Source organism: Protopterus annectens, chromosome 4.part0, assembly GCF_019279795.1.
Source record: "Protopterus annectens isolate FY-2018-M chromosome 4.part0, PAN1.0, whole genome shotgun sequence".
Classification (NCBI taxonomy): Eukaryota; Metazoa; Chordata; order Ceratodontiformes; family Protopteridae; genus Protopterus; species Protopterus annectens.
The window spans coordinates 703464018-703488832 of NC_056733.1; the positions used below are offsets into that span (position 1 = coordinate 703464018).

The window sequence follows — 24815 nt, forward strand, 5'->3', positions numbered from 1 at the left end:
TGTACTTCTGTCAACCTGTCCCTGTCTACACAATCACCACAAACACAACAGAGCTGTACTTCTACCCGCCTAGGTAAGGATGTTTTTACTCACTGCCCAAAAATGTCATATTCAGATATCAGCTTTTATGAAAATAAAATCTACTGTGTACTTTAAAACAATCTAACATGCTAAACAGATTGTGGTTTTAAAGTTGATGGCACATAATAAGCAAAATGACTAGCAGGTATTCTCACAAATCACAAACACAACACTTCAAGTCACTCACAGTTCACCAGCTCGTGCATTTGTCCAATCGGATAAAAAAGCCTAACAGAAGACATTTTTGAAAGGCCTGTAAAGCCCAAAATCCAAGGTCACAAATAACCCTGGGATACAAGTAGGGAAAATAATCACGTTACACAGGGTGAAAGTTACAGTGCCTTCTCACTTCCCACAAAGTTACAACATATAGAGATTGCAGCCTTGCCAGTTAGGCTAAGAGAAAAATAAAAGCCAAAGAATTTATAATTACAAGTATGTATACCAACACATAACTACACAGTACTGGTTTAAAATAACCCACTCAGTATACCTTCCCTATCACTCACCTGTACAACAGGAATAACAAATGCCAAAGTTTTGCCACTGCCAGTGGGTGCCGAGACACAGATATCACTTGGTCGGTATCCTCCTCTGCCATTCAAGAAACCACTGCTCAGAGTTGCCAAAACAGCTGGGATTACCTCTGCCTGAACTTATTTTTGTGACAGAAGGGAAAAAAATAAGATAAAATCAGCAAGAAACCGTTTAAACCTGAAAGACTGAACAGCTGCTGTAAACATAGCATTTCACAACAAAAAACAATGGGCAGCACAGTTAAATTATCACACACTGCTATGTCAGAACTGAAATAGGTACTGAATGATCACCGATTAACATAGGAAGGCCACTAGGCAAGCAATAACAAGGACCATAAGATGTCTAGTCATATACACCTTTAATCAGACATATTCAAAAGTCCTTACCACTGTGGTCAAGCACTTAATATTACTTAACTCCCAAACCAAGCACAGCCTTCAGTAATAAGCCTAGTGCAAATCTGTGCCTGCTCTTTCACTCTTCAAGACTAGCCTTAAACATACTCAGAGTAGTACTTTGTTTGACCTGTAGTGGCAACTTATTCCATAGGTTGGGAATACTTTGTCCAATTAGTCTTTTTTACATTTCGGTGTAGGTTTGGTCTCTGATGCGAGTGATTATACAGACCCTGGTTTTGCAAAGAAATAGAAGATCATGTAGAACTGGGCTTGAAAATCTAGACACAGGTCACCTTGGAACAGCTGGTAGGCTACTAAGTGCAATGGAGAGTTGTGCTGATCTTTCAGAACAGTTAAGGATTTAAGACTTAATTTTTTCTTGGTTAGAAATCTCCAGAGCTTTTCCAGCTGAGCAACATGCTTAGATTTGTACTTACTACAGTGGCACTGTATTCAGTGATGGGTCTGACAAGGGAAAAATACAGGAAGAGTGTGACTGCTTTAGCAACTGAAGATATTCCCATGATAATTAATTGGGCCAGATAGATGGACTTCTTGACTATGATGGAAGCATGACCTAATGACAGAGAGTTATCCACATAACAACCAACGTCTCTTGCAACTTTCTCTGCCTAAAAGAGAAGGATCATTTATAAAACATGAGGCAGAAAAAGCTTTTTTTGCTGAATGTCTGTCTACTGCACTTTTCTGCATTTAACTTCAGACCATTTTCAGTACCAGTTACTTGCGCATTCCAACCCTTGCTGTTTAGAATCCATGGAGGAGTGGGATAACGGTACTCAGCCTGTTGTCATCAGCAAACTTGGTCAAGCCCACTGCAGGGACACTGGCATGGATGTCTAAAAAATAAATAGTCTGGCAGTTGGCTTAGAGGATTACGGAGCTGTTAACAAGCTGCTCCCTGTGTCGCAAGATACATTGTTTACCTGTGTGACATGGAGCGTGTCACTTAACCAGACACTGCTCCCGAGCTGAGTCGGAAAAAGGTCCATGGAAATCAGTGTTTTATCCTGGAAAACAAATAAATGCCGAACAGGAGACAGCCTCGCATAGATCCATGTGGCTCACCACTCATTACAATTCTACTTTCAGTGACTGTAACAGCAACTTTCATAACCTAGGATCTGTTGGACAGCCAATTTACAACAAAACAGCCAACACAGAACTTTAAGTTTGTACAACTTTTCAATAATTTCAGCATGGGTTACAGTGTCAAATGCCTTGGCCAGGTCAAGATAAAGCAGTGTGTGTGTAGGCTGTCTAATGTCCACATCCTTTGTAACCTTTCCAAAGAAACTTACTGCATTAAGGAGGCAGGACCTGCCCTTCACAAAACCAAACTGTGTGAGGCCTAGTTAAAGTTGTACCTGTCTGCATAACTGAGTTCTGCTTTGACATGTTCCATGGCTTTGCATACAAGGCAGGTGAGAATGTTGGGTCTATAATTACCCAAGTATGCAGAGTCGTCACAAGGGCGGTTTTCCAGGTATTAGGCACAAACCCTATATTCAGGCTGAGGTTAAGCAAGTTAAACAGAGGCTCAGATACTGCGCACTGAACACTGATGAGAATACAACCAAATGTGTTGTCTGGTCCCAGGGAAAATATTTTCAGCCTTTGCCAGGGATTCCAAGAACAAAGTGACTTCAGGGGATCTAAATTTTCAGGGATAATGGGTGCAACAATGTGGGCAGGTGAGGGTAAAGCTGGCACTAAATCTTTCTGTTAATATACTTGATATAGCAACAAGATTAAAGTTTGTGATATTATGGATGAATTCAGTGCATTGCTGGACACTTTTCTTTAATTTTCTGATGCAGCTGAAGAGTGATTTCAAGTTTTCCTTGGTATTTTTGACAACCTTAAGTTTGTATTCTGCTTTGCATTTTCTAATGACACTCAAGTCCTTCGCTGGCTCCTTTCCATGTGGTCTTGGGGAAGAGGATGGGGAATTTCTTGCAAACGTTCATCATCTTCCTTCTTCTGTTACACAATTTATTTATACGGTAGTTGCACCAGAAATGTTTACTTTTGAACACAGCACTGTATATATGGCAGACAGGTACTGAAAAGGTACTGATTTTTTTATACAGCTATTTAGGTGCCGGTAAAACCAGGAGGTGAATGTGGCGCCCTCTCAGTATGGTGTACTTGCAAGGGATTGCTGGGAAATTTGAATACGTCTTCTACAAACTGAATCAGGTTTGCCTTGCAGAAGTCCCTAAAGATGGTGCCATTTGAAGGGTTAGTACAACTAGGCCTAACAAAGATAGCAACCAATTTATAGTCAGATTTAAACAGGAATGAGGAGGTGTGTGATGGGATACAGGGAGTGGCTAGGTTGGTAAGAAGCAGGTCAAGGCTGTTACAGCCTCTTGTGGGCAGTTTCACAATTTACTCCAGTGCATTGGGATTAACAAATTCAAATAAAATGCTGAGCTTAACTATTTGAGATATAAATGTGCAAATCAATGTTTGGGTAATTGAAGTCTGCTAGCAAGAAGGTATTTTGTTTGATATTTAACGCTTCACTGGAGTTGTTTTTCGGTGATCTCTGGGGAGGCACTGATGGGGCTCTGCAGCTTTCAATGTAGTAGTAGTTGGATTTGTTAACGGTGATTTGGATCATCAGCATTTCTAAGTTAGTTAGGGTAATTTGGAGTGAGGGAATGGTGTTTCTAACAAATACAGATATCCCCCTTCGTTACCCATGGGTCTGAAGGCAGGACAGGCATGCTAAACCATGGTACTGAGGGACTGCGGTCACTGTACTGAAACTAGGTCTCAGTTACTACACAAATATGAATTTGAGTCACTGTACTGAAACTAGGTCTCAGTAACTACACAAATATGAACAGGAGGTGTAGAAGATTCTGAAGTTGCGGAATATTTTAGACTGCTTTGAAATTCCTTTGTTAAGTTTTAATTAGCTTGAGGGTTTCTGCTAACATTAAAATCTGTGTTGGTTACATTTCTAGTAATCATTTTAAATCGAGTTGCTGGCTACTGAGATTTGTCTGCATACATCAACTGGACATAAGCTGATTTAAGTATATTTTCTGCACTTATTTAAGATTTGAGTGAGCAAATATTGTGCGTCTCTCTGAATCTCTGCAGTATCCCCCTCCCTGTTTCTTGTTGTGGTGTTAATCTTGAGTGGCTTTGGAATTGCCCGCCCTTGCTGTAAATCTCTTTTTGCACACTCCTTCTGGACCCATCTCATTCGCTCACTCAACTGAGTACAATGAGATCATATTTTGATTTTGGATACTCTTACCAGTCCCATCTCCTCTGCAGTGTACAGAGAGAGCACTTGGGAAAGGCATTCCCCTATAGTATCTTAATCTGCTCTGTTTCCTCCATCTCAAAAAAAAAAAAAAATTTTGCACTTCATCCGCCTTACTGTATTTGTGTTTCTTCCTACTTTATTACCTTATTTTACTTTTGCCTCTTTTAACATTTTAAAGTGGAACCTGTGTGTTGAGAGACAGCCTTACAAGAATATCTGCAAATATATAGAGCCGAGTATATTTTTCTGTATTATAGAGCTAAATTGTTGTAGATATCTGTTGTCTTACCGTTTTGCAAATATACAGAGATCAGTATATATTTTTTTGGTTTTATAATTTGCACTCTGATTCCTCACATCTCTGTTGAAACTGGTTTCCCAACCCCCGTCCCCTCCCTGTTCTTGGTTGTAGTTTAAATTTGGTGGCTTTTGCAGTGCCCGCCCCACTGTAGATTTGATCTAGGACACTCCCCCAGTCCCATCTCTTTACCGCATTCTACCTAATAAACCCTTTCTGCACTTGCTTTTAGTCCTTTTTAATTTAATTACATTTTTTCAAACTGTGTGGGGACTAATATTGCTACATACTCAAGTGTGCCAGCTTGCACTGCATGTGAATTGTTTTTACTACTGTTTTTGATACTTTTCTGAAAAAAACAAATTCTGCTTTTACTGTATTTGTGTTTCTTCCTACTTTATTTTGCCTTTGAGTCATCTTAAAAGTACTCAGTTGTATTTATTACTGCTTGGTGTATCTCATTCTAAGCCTTTTAGTTTAAGCACTTGAGCTTCAGACCAGATGTTTTACATTAAGAAGGTTTGTAGCCTGCACTGTAGTGGCAAAACAGGTAGCTTACATCCTTCTAAGTTGGGAACTGCTGATTGAGGGCTCAGTGTCTGTTATTCTAAAAGTGTATTAATTCTGGTTTAAGCACTTGGGCTTCAGGCCAGTTATTTTACATTAAAAGGGTTCGTGGTCTGCACTCTTGTGGGAGGAGAGGCTGGACTCTGCCCGTCTGAGCTGGGAATTTCTGGTTAAAGGCTTATAGTGCCTGCATATTTGAACTGCTTCTTACACAAGGTGTAAAAAAAAACAAGGTGGTACACCTTGTTTGCTGTAGCATAGACTAGATCCAGGCCTGCTGAATCTAGCTTTGTTTGTATGCTTGTTGTTTGTTTGCTTGTTATTTCCCTGAAACGCTAATTCCACCTAAAACGCGGCTTTCAGCGCTTCTGTGGGGATCCCTAATGATATCTGCATTGCTTACTGTACTTATTTCCTTGTTTCACTTGAAAGAAAGTTACTGTTTGTCGTTTTTGTATTTAAATTACCTGTAACACACTGCATTTAAGTTACCTGGCACTTGCTCACTAAAGCAATTATATAAGTCAGCACTAAAAAATTAAAAGCACTACACGCTCACAAACTCCCCTTGAGTACCTTGTTCCCCATTAGCCCTTTTTTCAATTATAAAGGAATTCCCAATACTATTCTAGCATGTCCAAAGGTCAGTTGTCAATCTCCTCTCTGGTCCAGCTGGTGAATCTGGGAATCTTGAGGCAATGTTACAACTGCCTCATGTACACAGACAACCCTCTCCTCCTCCCAACAAATTCCAACACATGAGAGAAGCAACCATATAGCCATACTGGAGGATAAGCTCTCTCAACTCAGTACTGGCGAAACCAGTCATGAGGAGAAGGAAACCACACTCACTAGAATTCCAGTTTCACATAGACCTACCACAACAGCAAACCAAACACAAACACACAAAAACATACTCGGAGGCTCTAAATAAAAATCTGCCTAAGCAGCAGAGACCTCCAAAGCAGACACCCAAGCAACCACTACCCCAAAACAAAACACGTGCAACACATAGCTCACAAAGCCAGTGTGCTGAACAGTCACAGCCCTTAAGGCTAAACAACACACCTGATACACTTGTAATAGGTGACTATCGTCAGGCACACTGACATCCCGCTCACCAGGCTGAACAAGAAGGTCACGGTGAGCTGCCTGTCAGGCGCTAGGATCCGCCACATAACACAATCACTCAGGTCACTCCGAGGCAAGTACAAATATGACTCAGTCATTGTCCATGCTGGTGTGAATGACCTGAGACGTACCTCCCTAGACTACATGAAAAGAGACCTAGAGGAGCTCTCTGAGCACGTAGCCCAGGCCGGTATGACCCTGACCTTGAGTAGCATCTTACCCTCACCAAGAATGATGCCACAATATGAAGACAAGATGATCAATTTCAACAATTGGCTTAAGTATTGGTGTCCTTCAAAGGGGATCCAATGCCTGTCAGCCTGGGATGACATGCTCAACAAGCCACGATGCTTCGCTAGCTACGGCTTGCACCTGTCAGCCCTGGGCTTTCGGATATTGGCAAAGGCTCTTGCTACCCCCATAGTGCCTTTTTTATGTAAGGTTAAAAAGACAAACCCACCTCCATAGGTATCACAAGGGATAAGAAACTAAGAGTAATGGTACTCAATGCCAGAAGTCTAAACCTCAAGATGCACGCACTCGAAACTCTCCTTAGCATGGAGAACATCGATATCTGTGCAGTAACAGAAACCTGGTTCAAGGCTCCCGAGAGCACCCCAGCACTACCAGGTTATACCTCATACCATGCTTTTCGGCCCCAAAACTTGGACCGAACCACAAAAGGAGGGGGAGCATCAATATTCGTCAAAGATACCCACACCTCCAGATTGGTGGCACAGCACGAAGCAACAGAGACTATCCATGTGCAACTAACAGTGGGTAAAACTGCCTTCCAGTTTATAGCCTGCTACAGACCACCCTCCCAAACCCAGGAACCCCACTTGGCCTTCCTGAGAACACTGGAAAATATGACGGTCTCTCCAAACACCATTATACTGGGCGACTTCAACTACCCAAACATAGACTGGGAGCATTACTCTAGCTCCAACACCCTAGCCCAAAGGTTCCTAGAATTTATAAACTCAAATGCTATGGAACAACTTGTTACCACTCCCACAAGAGGGGAAAACATACTGGACCTGATCATCACCAACATGGGGACTCTATGCTCTAGACCAGAAGTGTATCCCTCATTGGTAAGATCAGACCATAAACTAATCTCACTGGATATTCACATCCCGACTCCACCCCCTGCCCTGAAAACCACAGTGAAAAACTTCTCTAAAGCAAATTTCACACTCCTCAAAACCGAGGTGGAATGCTTCAAAGCCCCCGGGCCTGTGGAAAATATGGCCCAGACCGCAGAATCCTTTATAAACGCATTCTATGAACACCTTTAGGAATGCATGGATCATGCAATCCCAAATAAAACCAAGACCCAATCCTCCAAAGGCAGACGTCCTGTCTGGTGGACCCCAGCCATAAACAAACTATACAATAGAAGGAGGAAGCTACTACATGATAGAGCAAAATCCCAAAAAGGGACGGCATCTCTGATCAGTATTAACAAAAAACTACGGGCACTCATAAAATCGTCTAAGGCCAGCTTCGAGAGAAAAATTGCACAGGACACTAAGGATAATCACACGGCTTTCTTTAGTTATGTTAGGAACCTGGGTGGGAATTCCCAGATATGCTCAGAATTAGTCCAAAATGACAAAAAAATACACCAAACCCACAGACATTGCCCAACATCCTAGCTGACAGGTTCAGCGCAAACTTCTCCCCCCACTCCCGACCAAAAGGGCAAATATCTATCCCAGCAGAGTGCTGCCCCCCTGACATCGCAGATGCTCAGGTAAGAGCTGCCCTCTCCAAAGCAAGAAACACAGCATCAATGGGACCAGACGGTGTCCCGGGCTGCGTCCTACATGAACTCCAAGAAGAGCTAAACCCAAACATAAAACTACTGTTCAATCTCAGCCTTACTACAGGATATGTACCCAAAGAGTGGCGTACAGCAACAGTGTTCCCACTCCACAAAGGTGGTGCCTCAATGGATCCTGGAAACTATCGCTCCATAAGCCTGACTAGCTTGGTCTGCAAAGCTATGGAAAGGATCATCATGGACCTCATAAATAAAAATATTGGGGACCTACAGACACTGGATCCTACCCAGTTCGGCTTTGTTAAGGGCAGATCCTGCCTCTTAAACCTGGTTGATTTCTTTGAAACAGTCACCAAGGCCATTGATGAGGGGAAGGTGGTCCACACAGCCTACCTGGACCTCGCAAAAGCCTTAACAATACCCCACTCGGGCATTATAGATAAGCTCACCAGCTTAAATATAAACCCCTATGCCACTAGATGGGTTGCAAACTGGCTCAAGGACAGAACCCACATGGTTAGAATTGCTGGATCCATGTCAAACTCCAAACCAGTTACAAGTGGCGTCCCACAAGGCTCAGTCCTGGGACCTCTCTTGTTCGGTATATATTTCTCGGAGGTACAGGCCAACACAGATGGACTGTGGCTGACCAAGTTCGCAGATGACTGCAAACTGGGCGCCATAATTGACTCTCCAGCCGATACAAGCATCCTCCAAAAGGGCCTCATAGAAACAGACAACTGGTGCCAGAGCCGTGGCCTCAAGCTAAACGCCAAAAAATGTATAGTCATCCCCTTTGGCAAAAACAAAGTGCCCACAAATTACCACATAGGTGGTAATCCATTAAGTACAGAAGAAGTAATTAGGGACCTGGGGACCCACGTTGATAGCAATCTCTCATGTGACAACCACGTGGCCAAAGTGGATAGAAAAACATTTTATATAGCCCACCTAATCATGAAGGGATTCACATCTAGATCAGGGGAAGTCATTGTGCCTCTTTACTCATCCCTCATCAAGTCCATAATTGAGTACAATGCCCCTTTTGGGATGTACCTTACCAGACACCTGCCGCAACTGGAAAGACCCCAAAAGTACCTCACCAAGAGGATCAAAGGGCTCAAACAGATGCCATATGCTGCCCGGTTAAAGAAACGCCAGCTCTACTCAGTGGCATACCGCCTGCTCAGAGGCGATCTGTGCCTGATGTATAAAGCCATGTCCAACCCGGAATTAATGGACATGCTGCACCTCAGAAAATCCAAATCCCATCGAGCTACGCGCTTGAGAGACTTGAACCTCAGCACTGAAATAAATAGGACATGCTGGAGGGACAGATTCATAACCCAGAGGCTCCCTTCACTCTGGAATAAAATCCCAGTCCAGGTTAGACAGAGTCCCTCATTGACTCTCTTCAAGAGGAATCTTGATGAGTGGATGGGAGATCGTAGGTTTACCCCGGGTATCACTTCTGTGTCACTGTTAGACAGAGGCACAGTATACTAACCTCGAAAAAGGGCATAGCAAAATAAATTTAAAATGGGTGGCGAAAGCCAAACACATTCTGGTTAGGCTTATAAATGCCCTAGGGCAGATAGCCTAGTATGAACCTATGAACCTATTTCTCTTTATACTCCTAGCACTGAGTTAGCCACCACGATGTTGTCTAAATTTGAGCCAGAGTTTGTCATGAAGGACTGTCCAGTATGTCACAGCCCTGATATGAGAGATGTAGCCATCCCTGGCCAAACAGGAAGTCTTATCTACCATTTCACCCCTCAAAGATGCATACTGGACCCCGTTAAAATAACACAAAATAGAGCCAGACAAGTGGATAGTAAAACTAATTAGACTGTGGGACTCCTGAAGGGCCATCACAGTGCTGAGTACAAACACAAAAGGGAGCACACTACATAATGCTGAGATATTACTTTGAAGCCTTATCAGTTTTCCAATTTGGTCCCAATGCAGGACATCTCATCTAGCAGACCTGTACAACTTTAACGGTCTATGTTTCATTCATGAAAATTATGACCCTTCACATTTTCATCAACATTTCTGTAAAAAAAGGGGCCACTCCGGTGGCATACAGGAATAATGCCCTGACTATGGCCCAGTCAACCTGGTTTCGATTAGCAGCTTGAGTGACTGAGAGTGGCACGGAGTGATGTGTGCCCGTCTTGGGTGGGAGGGAACTCGAGGACGCTCCCTAAAGGGTGGCATAGTCCAAACAGGGGTGTTGCCATCAGACAGAGTTAACAACCGTGGCGGAGCAAGGAAAGGCAAATGGGTAGGGCATATAAAAAAATAACCCTCCCATGGAAGCACAGACAGCTGAGCCCTCAGGATGCTCTTAGGATCCATGGCCATTCCCAGCAATACTGAGTAGTCGGGGGGTGGGGTGGGGGGGTAGCACAACTGCAGGTAGACCCGGTATGGACATAACGAACTGGAGAGCGAGGTCAGAGGAGAAAAAAAATATATAAACACATATTTATAAAAGAAGCAGTGTAGCATGGTGGACATTGCACAACTTGAGTTCAACACTTTACCTCTATGAAGTACACCTGGAGATATATGATTTGTGTACGTTTTAGATATTAAAATGATACTTTTCATAAATTTGGTCTCGCTCTAAAAAGAAACTAAACAGAAACCATAAACATGGTAACATGAAGGATGATGCTTTGAAATGGACACATTTATAAATAATTTATGTACTGACGTACAACTTCAATCTAGTAGGGTTACACAAATAAGAGCTTGGTTGCTTGTCATGTTACAAGAAATATGATAATTCTATATGAATAGAACACATCACAATGCAGGTTGGGACCTATTTTGAAGTTAACATCCAGGTAAATAATTCACGTTCATGTTGCAGGTATCTATATGGTATGATTCAGATTGATTGATTGTGTCTTTCGGCTTTTCCCGGATAGGGGTCGCCACAGCGGAACTCCGGTCCGCTAATGATTAGCAGTACATTTTTTCTGTGCCGAGTTTGCCAGCCCTGATGCACAACCTTCAACGAAGGTACACCCATTCACGCATGTCTCCACACAGAAGACGCTCTAACTGAGAATCGAACAGCATAACGTCTTGCTGTGAGGCGACAATGCTACCGCAGCACTACCACCGCAGTCTATATGGTATGATTCAGATACTGTCACTTATTTCAAGAAAAAAAGAATACAAATGAAATAGGTGATTATTTGTCAAATGTAAATAATACTTCACAGAGACAGTGGCAGCAGTTGTAAAAGTAGAGATCTGTGTGTGCTGATTAATCTTCATATTCTCACCTTCTGTTATTATTCTGCAAGAATTATACACCGTTTCTCTTAAGTATGGATTCAGAAATATAAACTCTAAAAAGCAGTTCAATAGACACCACTTTCCCAATATAAATAATGAACAGCTAGTATTCCAGAGACCCAGTGGATTGACTGAATTAAGTGATAGCTAACAGGAAAGAGTTTTCCTTGAAAGGTATTCTGGAGATGCAATCCATCACTGTGCTTTTGCACATATCTACAAAACTGGTACCATCGCAAATACAAGACCTAAGGATCTAAAAAAAAAAACTGTGCTGCAACATAAATAAGGTTTATTGGCATGAAAAAAGAGCCTCAACTCTAGGAAAAACACCTGCTGTCTGTAAAGCAAAGCACCTACTTCACTACCTTCAAGTCCAACTTAAATGAATGGATGAAAAACTGCAAAGTTATCCCAGGCCTAACCCACACCCTGTCCTTCATGAACAGGGAGAGTAACTAGTTGGATGCAGCAGTGGGACTGCAGTGGCTAGGCCTCAAAAGGCTCAACTTTGGTGTTTCCATATTCATGAAGGATGCGCACACTTCCAGACTGGTAGTCCAACATAATGCATCTGAAATACTTCAGGTGCAGCTAACAGTGGGTAAAACAGCGATTCAGGTCATAGCCTTCTATAGGTCCCCAACCATGTCCCAAGGCTCACACTCCATGTTCCTAAGCACCTTGGAGAATATTAGGGTCTAACCTAACACTCACATACCAGGCGACTTCAACTACCCCTCCATCAACTGAGAAAACTACTCATGTACCCATACACTTGCCCAATGCTTTCTGGAATTCATTAATTCCAATGCCCTGGACCAGCTCGTTCTTACCCCCACCAGAGGTTGCAACATCCTTGACCTGGTCATTACTAACATGGGTGACCTTTGCTCTACACCAATAGTCAACTCCTCCCTGGTTAAATCTGACCACAAACTAATCACCTTGGAAATCCACATCCCTCCCATCCCCACCACAAAAGTAACCACCATGAAAAACTTCTCCAAAGCTAACTTTGGACTCCTAAAAACAAAGGTGGCTAACTTCATGGCATCGAAGCAAATGAAGAATAGCTGCATGACCGCCGAATCATACATCAATGCACTGTACAAACACGTAAACAAATGCATGGATCTCGCCATACCCAATAGAACTAAGATGCTCTCCTCAAAAATAAAGAAGCCAATCTGGTGGTCCCCTGCTATAAACAAACTCTACAACAGAAGGAAGAAACTGATGCGAAATAAGGTGAAGTACCAAGACTGGAAAAACATCCTTATCAGCCTCAGCAAAAGGTTGAGATCCCTCATCAAATCCCCTAAATCTAGCTATGAAAGCAGCAGATCGTAAAGACAACCACACGGCCTTCTATAGTTATGTAAAGAAACTCCATGGCAATACCCAAATTTGCTCAGAGCTACTGCACAATGGTACCTCCTATATTGAGCCAACAGATATTGCCAATATACTGGTGGACAGATTCAGTGCTAACTTTACCCCTCCCCCCCAAAGGACCAATCACAATACCAGTAGATTGCCAGGCACCCAGTATTACTGCTGTACAGGTTAAAACAGCACTGTCAAAGACCAAGAATACAGCTTCTATTGGACTGGACAATACCCCTGGCTGTGTTCTAGATGAACTACAGAGTGAACTGGCAGCTCACCTGTGTGCCCTGTTCAATCACAGCCTCACCTCAAGCTTTGCCCTACAGAATGGCGCACTGCTACAGTCATCCCTCTCCACAAAGGAGGAGCGACTACAGACCCCGGGAACTATCGCCCCATTAGCCAGACGAGTCAGATATGCAAAGCTATGGAACGTATCACCATGGACCTAATAAACAAGGATATAGGGAATCTCCAAACTCTGTATCCTAAACAGTTTGGTTTTGTGAAGGGTAGATCATGCCTCCTCAACTTGGTCGACTTCTTTGAGTCAGTCACCAGAAATGTGGATGAAGGCAAGGTGGTTCATCCAGCCTACTTTGATCTGGCCAAGGCCTTCGATTCCATACCCCACTTAGGAGTCATAGAAAAACTCACTAAGCTAGGCATCAACCCCTATATCACTAGGTGGGTTTCAAACTGGCTCACAGAAAGAACCCACAGTGTGAAAGTAGCTGACTCCAAGTCAGACTGTCGACCAGTCATGAGTGGAGTCCCACAGGGTTCAGTCCTGGGTCCTCTGCTGTTTGGTATCTACTTTTCTCAAGTCCAGGCCAACACGAAAGGACTCTGGCTAACAAAGTTCGCAAACGATTGCAAGTTGGGAGCTACTATTAACTCCCCAAGTGATATTGACATCCTACAGAAAAGCCTCAATGAGGCCAACGACTGGTGTCAGAACCATGGCCTTAAAGCACAGTGCCAAAAAATGTGTAGTCATCCCCTTTGGGAAAAACCCGGTTCCCATGAATTACCATATTGATGATAGCCCACTGAACAGTGAAGGCATTATAAGAGATCTGGGAACACAGGTTGACAGCAACCGCTCTTCTTACCACCACATTGCCACTGTGGTCAGAAAGTCCTTCTATGTGGCGCATCTCATTACTAAGGGTTTTGCATCCAGGAAGGAAGAAAGAGGTCATAGTCTCCCTCTACTCTTTCTTTATTACACCAATCAGAGTACAATGCCCCATTTGGCATATGCCCCACTACACGCCTGCAACAACAAGAGAGGCTGCAAAAGCACCTCACAAAGAGGATCCTAGGCCTTAAACAATTGTCCTATATGGACAGACTCAAAAAACTCCCAACTATTCCCTGTCTCATATCACCTACTTAGAAGTGAACTCTGCTAGACTTACAAAGCCATGTCTGACCCAGTTCTGTTAGAAATGCTACATCTAAAGAAATCCCAATCCCTCCGCACCACACACTCCAGAGACCTCCACCTCATTACCACAATCAACAGACCATGCTGGAGGGACAGGTTCATAACCCAGAGACTGCCCATGCTATGGAATAAACCTCCCATGCATGTCAAGCAGAGCACCTCACTGGCCCTCTTCAAGAGAAATCTTGATGAGTGGATGGGAAATAGAAAATTCACCCAGGGGATCACTCCTGTGGCTCTACTCGACAGAGGCACTAGGAACTAAGGTCGGGTGGCACGATGCCAGGGTAATCCTATGGGCTAAGCTTGTAAAGGCTCTAGGGCCATTAGCCTAGTATACACCTATGAACAAAAGAAAAAAGTTGTTGTCCAGGACCAAGAAGAAGCAGGTGCCCAAATGGGAAGCAATCTCTCCTTAGCCTAAACAAGCAAATAAGAGCACTACTGAAATCCTCCAAAGCAGAGTCCAAATTAGCCACATCTACTAGAGACAATCATAAGGTCTTCTTCACATATGTCCGTAATCTCAAAGGTAGCACCCAGATTTGTTCAGAACTGGTGGTCAAGGACACCACATATACAAATGCCGAAGATATAGCGAACTTGCCGGCTGACAGATTCAGGGAAAATTTCACCCCTCTGTCCATCAGTAAATCAGGACATTCCCATTACCTGCCCCTTTCCCCTTATACCTAGGGATCAGGTCATCTCAAAGCAAAAAATACAGCCTCCACGGGACCCTAACATACCAGGCTGCATCCCACAAGAACTCAGGCAGGAATGTGCAGCACAATTAGGCACCCTATTCAACCAAAGCCCGAGTACCAGCTGAGTGGAGGACAGCCACTGTCATCCCTTTACACAAAGGTGGAGCTTCCACTGATCCAGTAAATTATAGACCCATCAGCCTAACTAGCCTGATCTGCAAGGCCATGGAACGGATTATCATGGACTTCATTAACAAGGACATTGGCAACCTTCAAACACTCAATCCCACACAGTTTGGCTTCGTCAAGGGGAGATCATGTCTGTTAAATCTGGTCGACTTTTTTGAGACAGTCACTAAAGCCATGGAATGAGTGGAAGACAGTGCACACTGCTTACCTTGACCTGGACAAAGCCTTCAACACTATTCCCCACTCAGGCATACTAGAAAAACTCTCAACTAGGCATCAATCTGTATGTTACCAAATGGGTAGCTAAATGGCTCACTGATGGAATCCAGCTAGTCAAAATAGGAGAAGCCAGCTCAAGCAGTAGACCCATATCGAGTGGAGTACCCCAGGGTTCAGTCTTGGGCTTCTTATTTGGGATATACTTTTCTGAGGTGCAGGCCAAAACCAGTGGGCTATGGTTTCCCAAGTTTGCAGATGACTGCAAGCTGGGCACTGTCATCAATTTCCCTAGTGACATGGACATCCTCCAAGAGGGGCTCACCCAAACAAATGACTGGTGCCAGAAACATGGCCTCAAGCTGAATATAAAAAAATGCATCATCATCCCCTTTGGGGAGAGTGATGTCCCCACAAATTATCACATTAATAACATCCTAAGCACACAATCAGTTGTGAGGGATTTGGGCACCCAAACTGATAGCAACTTTACTTTTGACCACCATGTTGCTTCCATTATACAGAAAGCTTTCTACATGGCCCACAATATAATTAAGGGCATCTCATCCAGGGTCAAGGAGGTCATAACATCTCTGCATTCTTCCCTTATAAGGCCCATTATTGAGTACAATGCCTCATTTGGCATGTACCTCACAAAGTACATGCAGCAGCTAGAAAAACCATAGAGGTTCCTCACCAGAAGAATCTAGGGTCTCAAAAATCTACCATACACAGATAGGCTAAACACTCTCTCACTCTGCTCAGTTTCATAAAGACTCTTCAGAGATGACCTCTGTCTGGCATATAAGGCAATCTCAGACCCGACCTTGATGGGACAGCTGCATATCCACAAGTCGAGCTCCACTCAAGTAACCCATACGCGCAGCCTCAGCCTGGTCTGTGACATCAATAGGACTTGTTGGCAGGACAGATTTGTGGCTCTGAGACTCTCCCATCTGTGGAACAGACTCCCAGTCCACATCAAGCAGAGCATCTATTTACCCCTTTTTAAGCACAACCTGGAAAACTGGATGGGAAATAGAAAAAAATAACACCCCTTGGATTCCACACGGGTCCCTGCTGGACAGTGTTCTTCGGATGCCGATTTGTCCAAACATGGGCTAAACACTTGGCTAGGCTTACAAGGGCCTTAGGGTCATTAGCCTAGTAACTTCCTATGATCCTATTCCTCCCCGCGTCCTAGAATGGAAAAGGTGTCTGGGAATATTTCTGAAACGAGTGGGAAAAAAATCACCCAAGATGCTTGGGTCTCAAGAATCATGAGGCAGGAATAGAATTTCAGTTCATAAAACAAAAAATTAAAGCTTCTCAGGCAGTCCCTTGACACCCACAGAACAAATGCATTCTAGCATTCTATCAAGTCAGTACTATTACAGTTTCTACATCAAGGGTCCATAGGCACAATATCAGACTGACAGGAAGGCACAGTGCAGTAAAAAAAAAAAGGCGACATTTCACTATCACAAGTCAATAAATCTGCAGAAAATTGTAAGAGAGACACAGCATGGAACTTTTAGTAAAGATGTAACACACAGTAAATTTTAGAATGTTTTGCAGGGAATACAAGTGAAAGTCCAGTCAAGACTGCATAGCAAGGGACTGAGCAGGAAACACACAACAAAGTGGATGCGCTTAACCCAGAAAATGACCCAAGGAAAGACTTGCTTGGCTTAAAAGAAATGACCAGACATACTAAGACAGAAGAGAGACAGAGACTACAAAATGTGAATAAGGCCCAGAGATTTAGAAGACTGATAGACGAACACACTAACTGGTGTTAGACACTGGTGATGTAAAATAACTAAATAAATTACAAAAAAATAAATAAAAGCAAACAAACAAACAAACTGAATATACTGCTGGGCAGCTAAACTAACAAAAGGTAAAGTGTTACCATAAAATGTAGAGTAACAAAAGGAGCGAGTGAAATGTCACCATGGAAGAATCAGTTATTTTTTTCTCCAAGGCAATTAGTAAATATACCAGAAGAATACAGAAAAGGGAACAGATTGCCAAAAATTCTTTGAAAAACAGATAAGATAAAAGTAACAGACAATATCAAAATCAGGATTTATCTTGTACCATTCACCAATAATAAAACTAAAAATATCAGTACAAGCAGAAAAAATTGGAAGTTAGAGAAATATAAAAAAAGTACAAAACGGCCAATTCACTGATGATTCAAAAGATTTTATAAAAACCCGAGAAAAGAAAAGAGTACTAATAACACAATCCCAAAAAACAAGACAAATCAATACATTTGAGAAACTATTAATGATGATCCTGCTGAACATGAAGATGTCGAATGGGTAGAAGAGGTAAAAGAAAAGAGTATGAAGTACTAGCACTGAGGATAAAAAAATGGAATGAAGCAACACAGAAACTGAGACAAAATTAAGACAGGCTCCTGAATGGAAAACCCCAGGCCCAGATACAGTAGCCAACTTCTGACTAAAGCAATTCACATTCTTACACAATGACTTAGCCATGGGTAAAAATTACTTGCATTGCTTACTGTACTGCGGGTATGATTTCTGCTGGGGTTGTGACAAGTCCTGAATTCATACCCCAGACAAGCCCAGCATTTCTCCGGCAGTTAGCAGGATTAAGGCTACGAGCTGTCAACAATCTGCTTCCTGCAAGCCCAGGATTCGATTCACTCAGTTTTCAGTCACCTACTATGCGACTCTGAGCAAGTAACTTAACCGAACAACTGGGAAACTGGGCTAGACTACTCAATGGTCTCCTGAACTGCATACGCCTAGTAAGTAATTATGAACCTCTATAAAGAAAATGGACATCAACTTGGTTAACAGGCAAAAAAATGTACTCCTTAAAGAAACTACAAGCCATCCTAAGCATTACAGACCAAAAACTGCCTTCTAATATATAAATTATATAATGGAATTGATGCAGATGTATTTTACAATCACTTAGGTAAAAATGCAACCATGACAGAACAGATGGGTAATAAAAGAGAATCACACAGACAGATGTAAAAGGGATTCAACCTAGGTGTGGCTGAACAGATTAAAAAAATACAAATATCTGACAGAATTCCACATTTATTCGTGGATTATGGATAACTAAGCTGTATGTTTTATACTAAGAAAGATGGCAATGAAATTCTAGTGGGAATAGAAGGGGAGCCTGGTCAGTTCGAGTTAGGAAACGTACACGGAGGCTTAAAGTGAGACTGTTTCATCAGCCAGAGGGCTTTTTAGGGATTTATGGGGTGCTAATCTGAACTTGAGAGCTACTTTTGCTGTGCTTTTACATTAAGAAGTTCCAGGATAAACCATCTTGTGGCAGAAAGTACTTGCCAAGTCTCTCTGAGTTTGGAGGCACTCAAGGGATTTCAAAGTGTAGTTATTTATTGGACAGAGCATGGGAGATAATTTTTAGCTTTCTTCTGTCTACTATAAATAGATGCGTTTTCACAGAGCTGATCATTGCTCAGTGGCAGTTTGCAGTACCCTGTACAGCAGCAAATCTATAAAGCTTGCACGTGGGATTTTAACCCACAACACAAAAAGGCTTTGTGTGGAGCTAATCTTAGGGCAGCTAGTTAAGAGCATTGAGTAGCACTAAGATGACAGCACTAACATCTAGCCTTTACCCTAGAAACCAGTGAGGTGACCCTTGCAAAACCAAGACCCTAAACCATAAGAGCCCAGCCCTAATACAAGTCTAGGCAACACAGATTTGCAATTTCCTAATGTCACTGTGGCCATACTGATACAGAGGGGTGTGACATTGCCAGCCCAGCTATCTAGAATTCTGTAAATAGTTATGTCATTTGTAAATACCAGCATGATGCCATTGCTTGCATTACCAAATATATTGGAAATATATGTTGTCTGTGTATTAAACTACTGACACAGAATTGTATGTTATGTACTGAGCTTCAAGGATGTGCCCACAGTGTATCCTACTGTTGAAGGACAGAAATGTATATAAACTATATACCTGTGCAAATGTATGCTTTAATAGTAGAAGCTGGAACATACAAAGTTAACTTGCAAACCTTCAAGTAAATAAGTTGAAACTAACATGTTTTTACGATTGTGTTCTCTCTCAGTGAAGCAGACACAATGTCTAGAACTCAAGATTTTTCTATTGTCTTGAAACAGAAATAATTACTAGGTTTTAATTGTAAAAGCATTTTCTTGTTCTACGACTTCCATGTTCTGCAAACTTCTGAGAGATATGTACTTCTAACACAGAGATGTTACTGTCAGTTAGCCTGGGAACTAAAGACAGATGACAAAGAGTGATGTCATCAAAGCTAACCCAGCAGTAATGTGAATTATTAATTTAAGATCTCTCTCAGAGGTAGTTGGGGCATTTTGCATCGTCTTGGACCTAGAAACATCCACTCTTCAGCACTTTTGCCTGCGTGTTGTCTGTAAAACTTAGGGAAACGTAATTTATTTTACATACAGACAGGACTATAGTAAAGATTAGTTTAGATGTTTTCTGTATTTGAGACTGTCCTGCAATGTTGTTTTAAAATGTTCCCTGTGATCCTGAACTCTGATGTCACTGATTAGTTATTTAGTATTGTCTTGTTCTTTTATTATTTATTATTAAATATATTCAAACCTTTTATTTTTGGCTGGATTGTTTAGACATATTTAAGCTCTTAGCGTACTTGCATATGGTGACACTGTACAGGCCACTCATAAATAGCCTTGGTTTTGGTCACACTTGCCATTTGGATAATAGTAATATTACACAGTAGGACTGGCCACCCTAAGAGCCTTAAATAGCTGATAAGTAGGGGATGGTGGCACTAATAACCACCTTCTAGTCTGGGCAGAAGGGGAAATAGGTAGTAAACCTGTTCTAGTCTTCCCCATGAGAGTCTGTGGGTTTGTATCAAAGTGTGTGTGTGTCAGCTACTTGGGCAGGGACCCGAAGCACTGGTTAGAGGGGGATGGAGGTCTTGGCTTGACTCCTCAGCTGACAGCTTAATCTTATAGCAGTGTTAGTGGAGAGCTTTATTGGGGATCTGGAGAAAAAGGGAGAATCCAGCCCCAGATTGACTGTGATCCCTGTGTGCTCTTAAGGGAAACTGCACTTTACTGTGTGTGTGTGTGTGTGTGTGTGTGTGTGTGTGTGTGTGTGTGTGTGTGTGTGTGTGTGTGTGTGTGTGTGTGTGTGTGTGTGTGTGTGTGTGTGTGGTGTGTGGTGTGTGGTGTGTGCGTGCGTGTGTGCGTGTGAGTGTGTATACTTATCCTCCCACTGTGCATGTCCCTCACTGTTCCCAGTGATGAGGATTGAAGCTCCTTGATTACTGGGCCAGTGCAGGGGCGTCCTATATTAATTGGTATCCCCCCAAAAAAGAAAATTCAAGGTAGTTTTTCAAGTGATCCTTGAGAAATGTTGCTTGAGTAGGTTGAGCCTATCTGGGAATATATTACCTCATTCCCTGTCTTGACAGCCCATCTGCATTGGCATTGCTAACCCCACAGTGGTGCTGCACTGCCATATCCTATTCTTGCAACCCTAGGCTCCACCTTAGTAAATTGGCATTTTGCTGGCTGGCTCGATGTAGCCCTATATTTTAGTGATTGTGATCTGTAACTACAGTGACTTTCCTTCCATATAGATGAGGCTGAAATTTCTGCAGGGCCCACATTATGGCTAGGCATTCCTTTTCTACAGCTGCACAGCATTTATCCCTGGGTTACAGCCTTTAACCGAGATATAGCACTGGGTGCTCCTCTCCCTCGGATGAATCCTGGTTAAGTATAGCCCCCACCCCATAGTTTGAAGCATCCACCTGCACAACAAATTCTTTGCTGTAATCTGGACTGGCTAACATAGGGGGTCTTCCTAAAGCTCCTTCAAGCTTCTGGAATGCCTGCTCACATGCTGGGGTCCACACTACCTTATCTGGTCTGTTTTTCCTTGTCAGGTCTGTGAGGGAAGCATCTATGGTACTGTAACTGAGGACGAACTTTCTTACCCTCACCTGATTTTTGGTAAGTGGTGCAGGCGTTGCCTGAATGGCTTACACTTTGGCAGGTTTTGGCCTGATCTTACCACACCCCACTCTATATCCCAGGTAGGAGACCTCTGCCATACCCACCTAACGTTTGCTGGGCTTAATGGTCAACCCTACCCTCTGTAGTTTGCCCAGCATTTCCCTGACATGTTGAAGGTACTCTTGCCAGGAATGGCTGTAGATGACAATATCATCTAGGTAAGCAAGGGCAAAATCTCCTGTTCCTGCTAGGATATGGTCTACAGGCTTCTGGAAAGTCAATAGAGCATTTTTCATCCTAAAGGGCATCTTTGTAAACTCATACAAGCCAAAAAGTCTCACAAAGGCTGACCTCTCTCTAGCAATGGGAGTCAAGGGCACCTGTCAGTAACCCTTGGTAAGATCAATTGTGGTAAGATACTTAGCTCCACCCAGCTGCTCTAGGGATTCATCTGTCCTAGGCATGGGGTAAGCATCTGACTCTGTGTGACTATTTAATTTCCTGTAGTCCACACAGAACATGGTGCTGCCATCCTTCATTGGTACCAGCACCACTGGGGAGGCCCAGGGACTGCTGGACTCCTGAATTACCCCTAGTTCCAACATTTCCTGCATCTCCTACCTCAGAGTCTGATTGACTCTTTCAGACACCCTATAAGGGGCCTGCTTAATAGGCCTTTGGGGTCCTGGATCCACATGGTGGTGCACCAGGTGGGTGCACACTGGTTTCCCACTGAACTTGTCTGTAAACTCCCGTAACACTGCTCGGATTTCTCAAACCTGGACAGTGGATAGCTGCTGGGACAGTGATCTCCTCAGTAAGGCTCGGACTAACACCTCAGTGGAAGGGGTAGCAGTAACCAGATGCCCCTCAAACTCCTCCTGCCATCCACTGCAAATACTCAGCACAAGGGCCTCCCTATCATGGTAAGGTTTCATCATGTTAACATGGTAGAATTTGCACCCCTACCTCCTGCCTAGCAGTTCTACCATGTAGTTAACATCACTGACCATCCTTATTACCTTGTAGGGTCCCTCCCAAGCTGCCTGCAGCTTGTTGTATCTGACAGGAAGGAGAGCGATTACCTGCTGCCCTACAGCATACTCTCTAACTCGAGCATTTCTGTCATGCCAGACCCTTTTCTGCTTTTGGGCTTCTGCCAGGTTCTCCTGGGCCAAGCCCACAAGTTCCCCAATCTTTTTCCTGAGGTTTAAGACATATGCCATAACAGACTCCTTGTGAGATTCATCAAATCAAATCTAGAGGTCCCCTCACCCTATGCCCACACAGCAACCCAAAGGGTGAAAAACCTGTGGATTCCTGGGGCAGATCTCTGTAAGCAAACTGATGGGGCAAATATTTGTCCCACTCCCTCTTAAAATGGTCTGCAAATGCCCGCAGCATTGTCTTAAGTGTAGAGTTTAACCTCTCACCAAGACCATTAATCTGAGGATGGTAGTAGGTGGTCTTTAGGTGTTTCACCCCACAGTACTTCCACAGACAAGCCAGCAGGTCTGAAATGAAACTGACAACTCTGTCAGTCAGTTTTTCTTTTGGGAAACCTACCCTGCTGAAAATCTCTAACAAAGCATTTGCCACCTTTTCTGCCTCAATGGAGGACAGAGCCACCGTTTCAGGGCATCTTGTAGCATAATCTACTACCACTAGGATATACTTTTTCTCTGTGGAACTTGGGGTACACAAGAGGCCTCATAATATCCATAGCTACCCACTGAAATGGCTCCTCAATCACAGGCAAAGGCATCAAAGGGCTTTCACCTAGTCTACTACCTTGCCTACCTTTTAGCACTGCTCACAGGTCCAGCAATACCCTGTTACATCTCTGGAAATCTCAGGCCAATATAAGTTCTACATAATACGTCTCTTGGTACGTTTATACCCATATGACCTGCAAAAGAAATATCATGGGCTATGGCTAGACGTGCCAAACGGTAGGCTCTGGGCACTACTAAGTGCTGTATTCGTTCACCCTCTAGCCTTCCCTCAGGGGTCCACTCTCTATAAAGTCAACCTTTGTCCCAGTATACAGATTAGTCCTTCCCTTGAGAATCAACTGCCTTGCTAGCTACCTCCCTCAGGCCTTGTAATATAGGGTCTGAGAGCTGAGCCTATCACAACTCTCTTAGTAACCCTTCCCAGCTCCCCTTCCACACGAAGTCTGGTATCCTCTGACATCGGTGCCTCACTGTCAGCCTGGGTACTAGTACTCACCTCTGCCCTTGCAGCCACTCGGTTCAAGGGAACATCAGTACCCACAAGCAGCTGTGGCTCACCCTCAATCTCACTGCTGCAGGGTAGCTCCCTCCCTGAACCACCTACCTCACCAGTCCTGGCTGCAAGTGTGCAGTCTGTCTGGGTCTCCCCCATGCTTGTCTCCAAGCCTGACTGCTGCATGCACACACTGTACTGCATTATCAAAATAATTCCCTATCAGGACATCTGCAGGGATATCCTCAAATACACCTACTTGCTGGCTTCCTTTTCCACCCTCCCAGTCAAGGTGAACTCTAGCCAAAGGTATTTGGAATGGGGTCCCTTCTAATGCTCTTACTGGAGTAGATTGCCCAAGCAAGTAGTGCCCCTCTGTAACCATTGCAGGCTTCACAATGGTTAGGTCAGATGCTGTCTCGCTCTTAGCTGTGGCCTCTTCCCCATTCTCTAAGATAGGATATAACCTCTTGTGGTAGTTTGGTACCCTTGTTGTCTCGATACAACATACTACTGGCATTTTGTCATTCCCACTTACTGGCTCTCCCACCTTTTGTTCCTCACCTTGGCTCTGTGGACATTTATATGCTACATGGCCCCACTGGTTGCATTTAAAACATTTAACCCTTAGTCCTGGATGTGCACCTGGACTAGTGGCTTCCCCTGCTACTGACTGACTCTATTGTGAAAGTCTGAGCCACACACCATGGGTTCCCTTAGACCCATGAGCAGCACTGGATGTCCCTTTCCTGTGCAGTGATGCCCTGCTTGCTAGGTATAGGTCTCCCTTCTTCTCCAACTCATCTACAGTAATGCACTGTCCATCAGCTAACCAGATTTTCATGACCTCAGGCAAAGTGCTAAAAGCATGGTCCCTCACCAAAAGGTCTGCCAGCCCTTCAAAAGTGGTGACCCGACATCCACTCACCCACCTGTTAAAATAAGTGCTTAGTTCAGCAGCATATTCACACACACTTTAATCTGCCTTGTGTCTATGCTCACGAAACTTTTTCTATAAGCTTCAGGTGTTAACTTAAATCATTCTAGCAAACAGTTCTTTCCAACATTATAATTTAAACAATCAGTATCAGACAGTTTAGAAATTACAGTTTTACCATAAGTGGGTCAGGAACCGTACCCACAACCCTTGTTCAACATGATACTGTTTACATACCCTTTCAGA

At 43.4% G+C, this 24815-nt stretch overlaps 1 protein-coding gene across 1 annotated transcript in view; it reads right to left on the reverse strand.

Annotated features, from left to right (window-relative positions):
- Positions 1-24815, reverse strand: part of DDX51 (DEAD-box helicase 51) — a 523171-nt gene that overhangs the window by 377417 nt on the left and 120939 nt on the right. The window contains exon 5 of the mRNA XM_044068677.1: positions 591-736. Coding sequence (XP_043924612.1) covers positions 591-736 — 146 coding nt within the window. The remainder of the gene's footprint in view (positions 1-590; positions 737-24815) is intronic.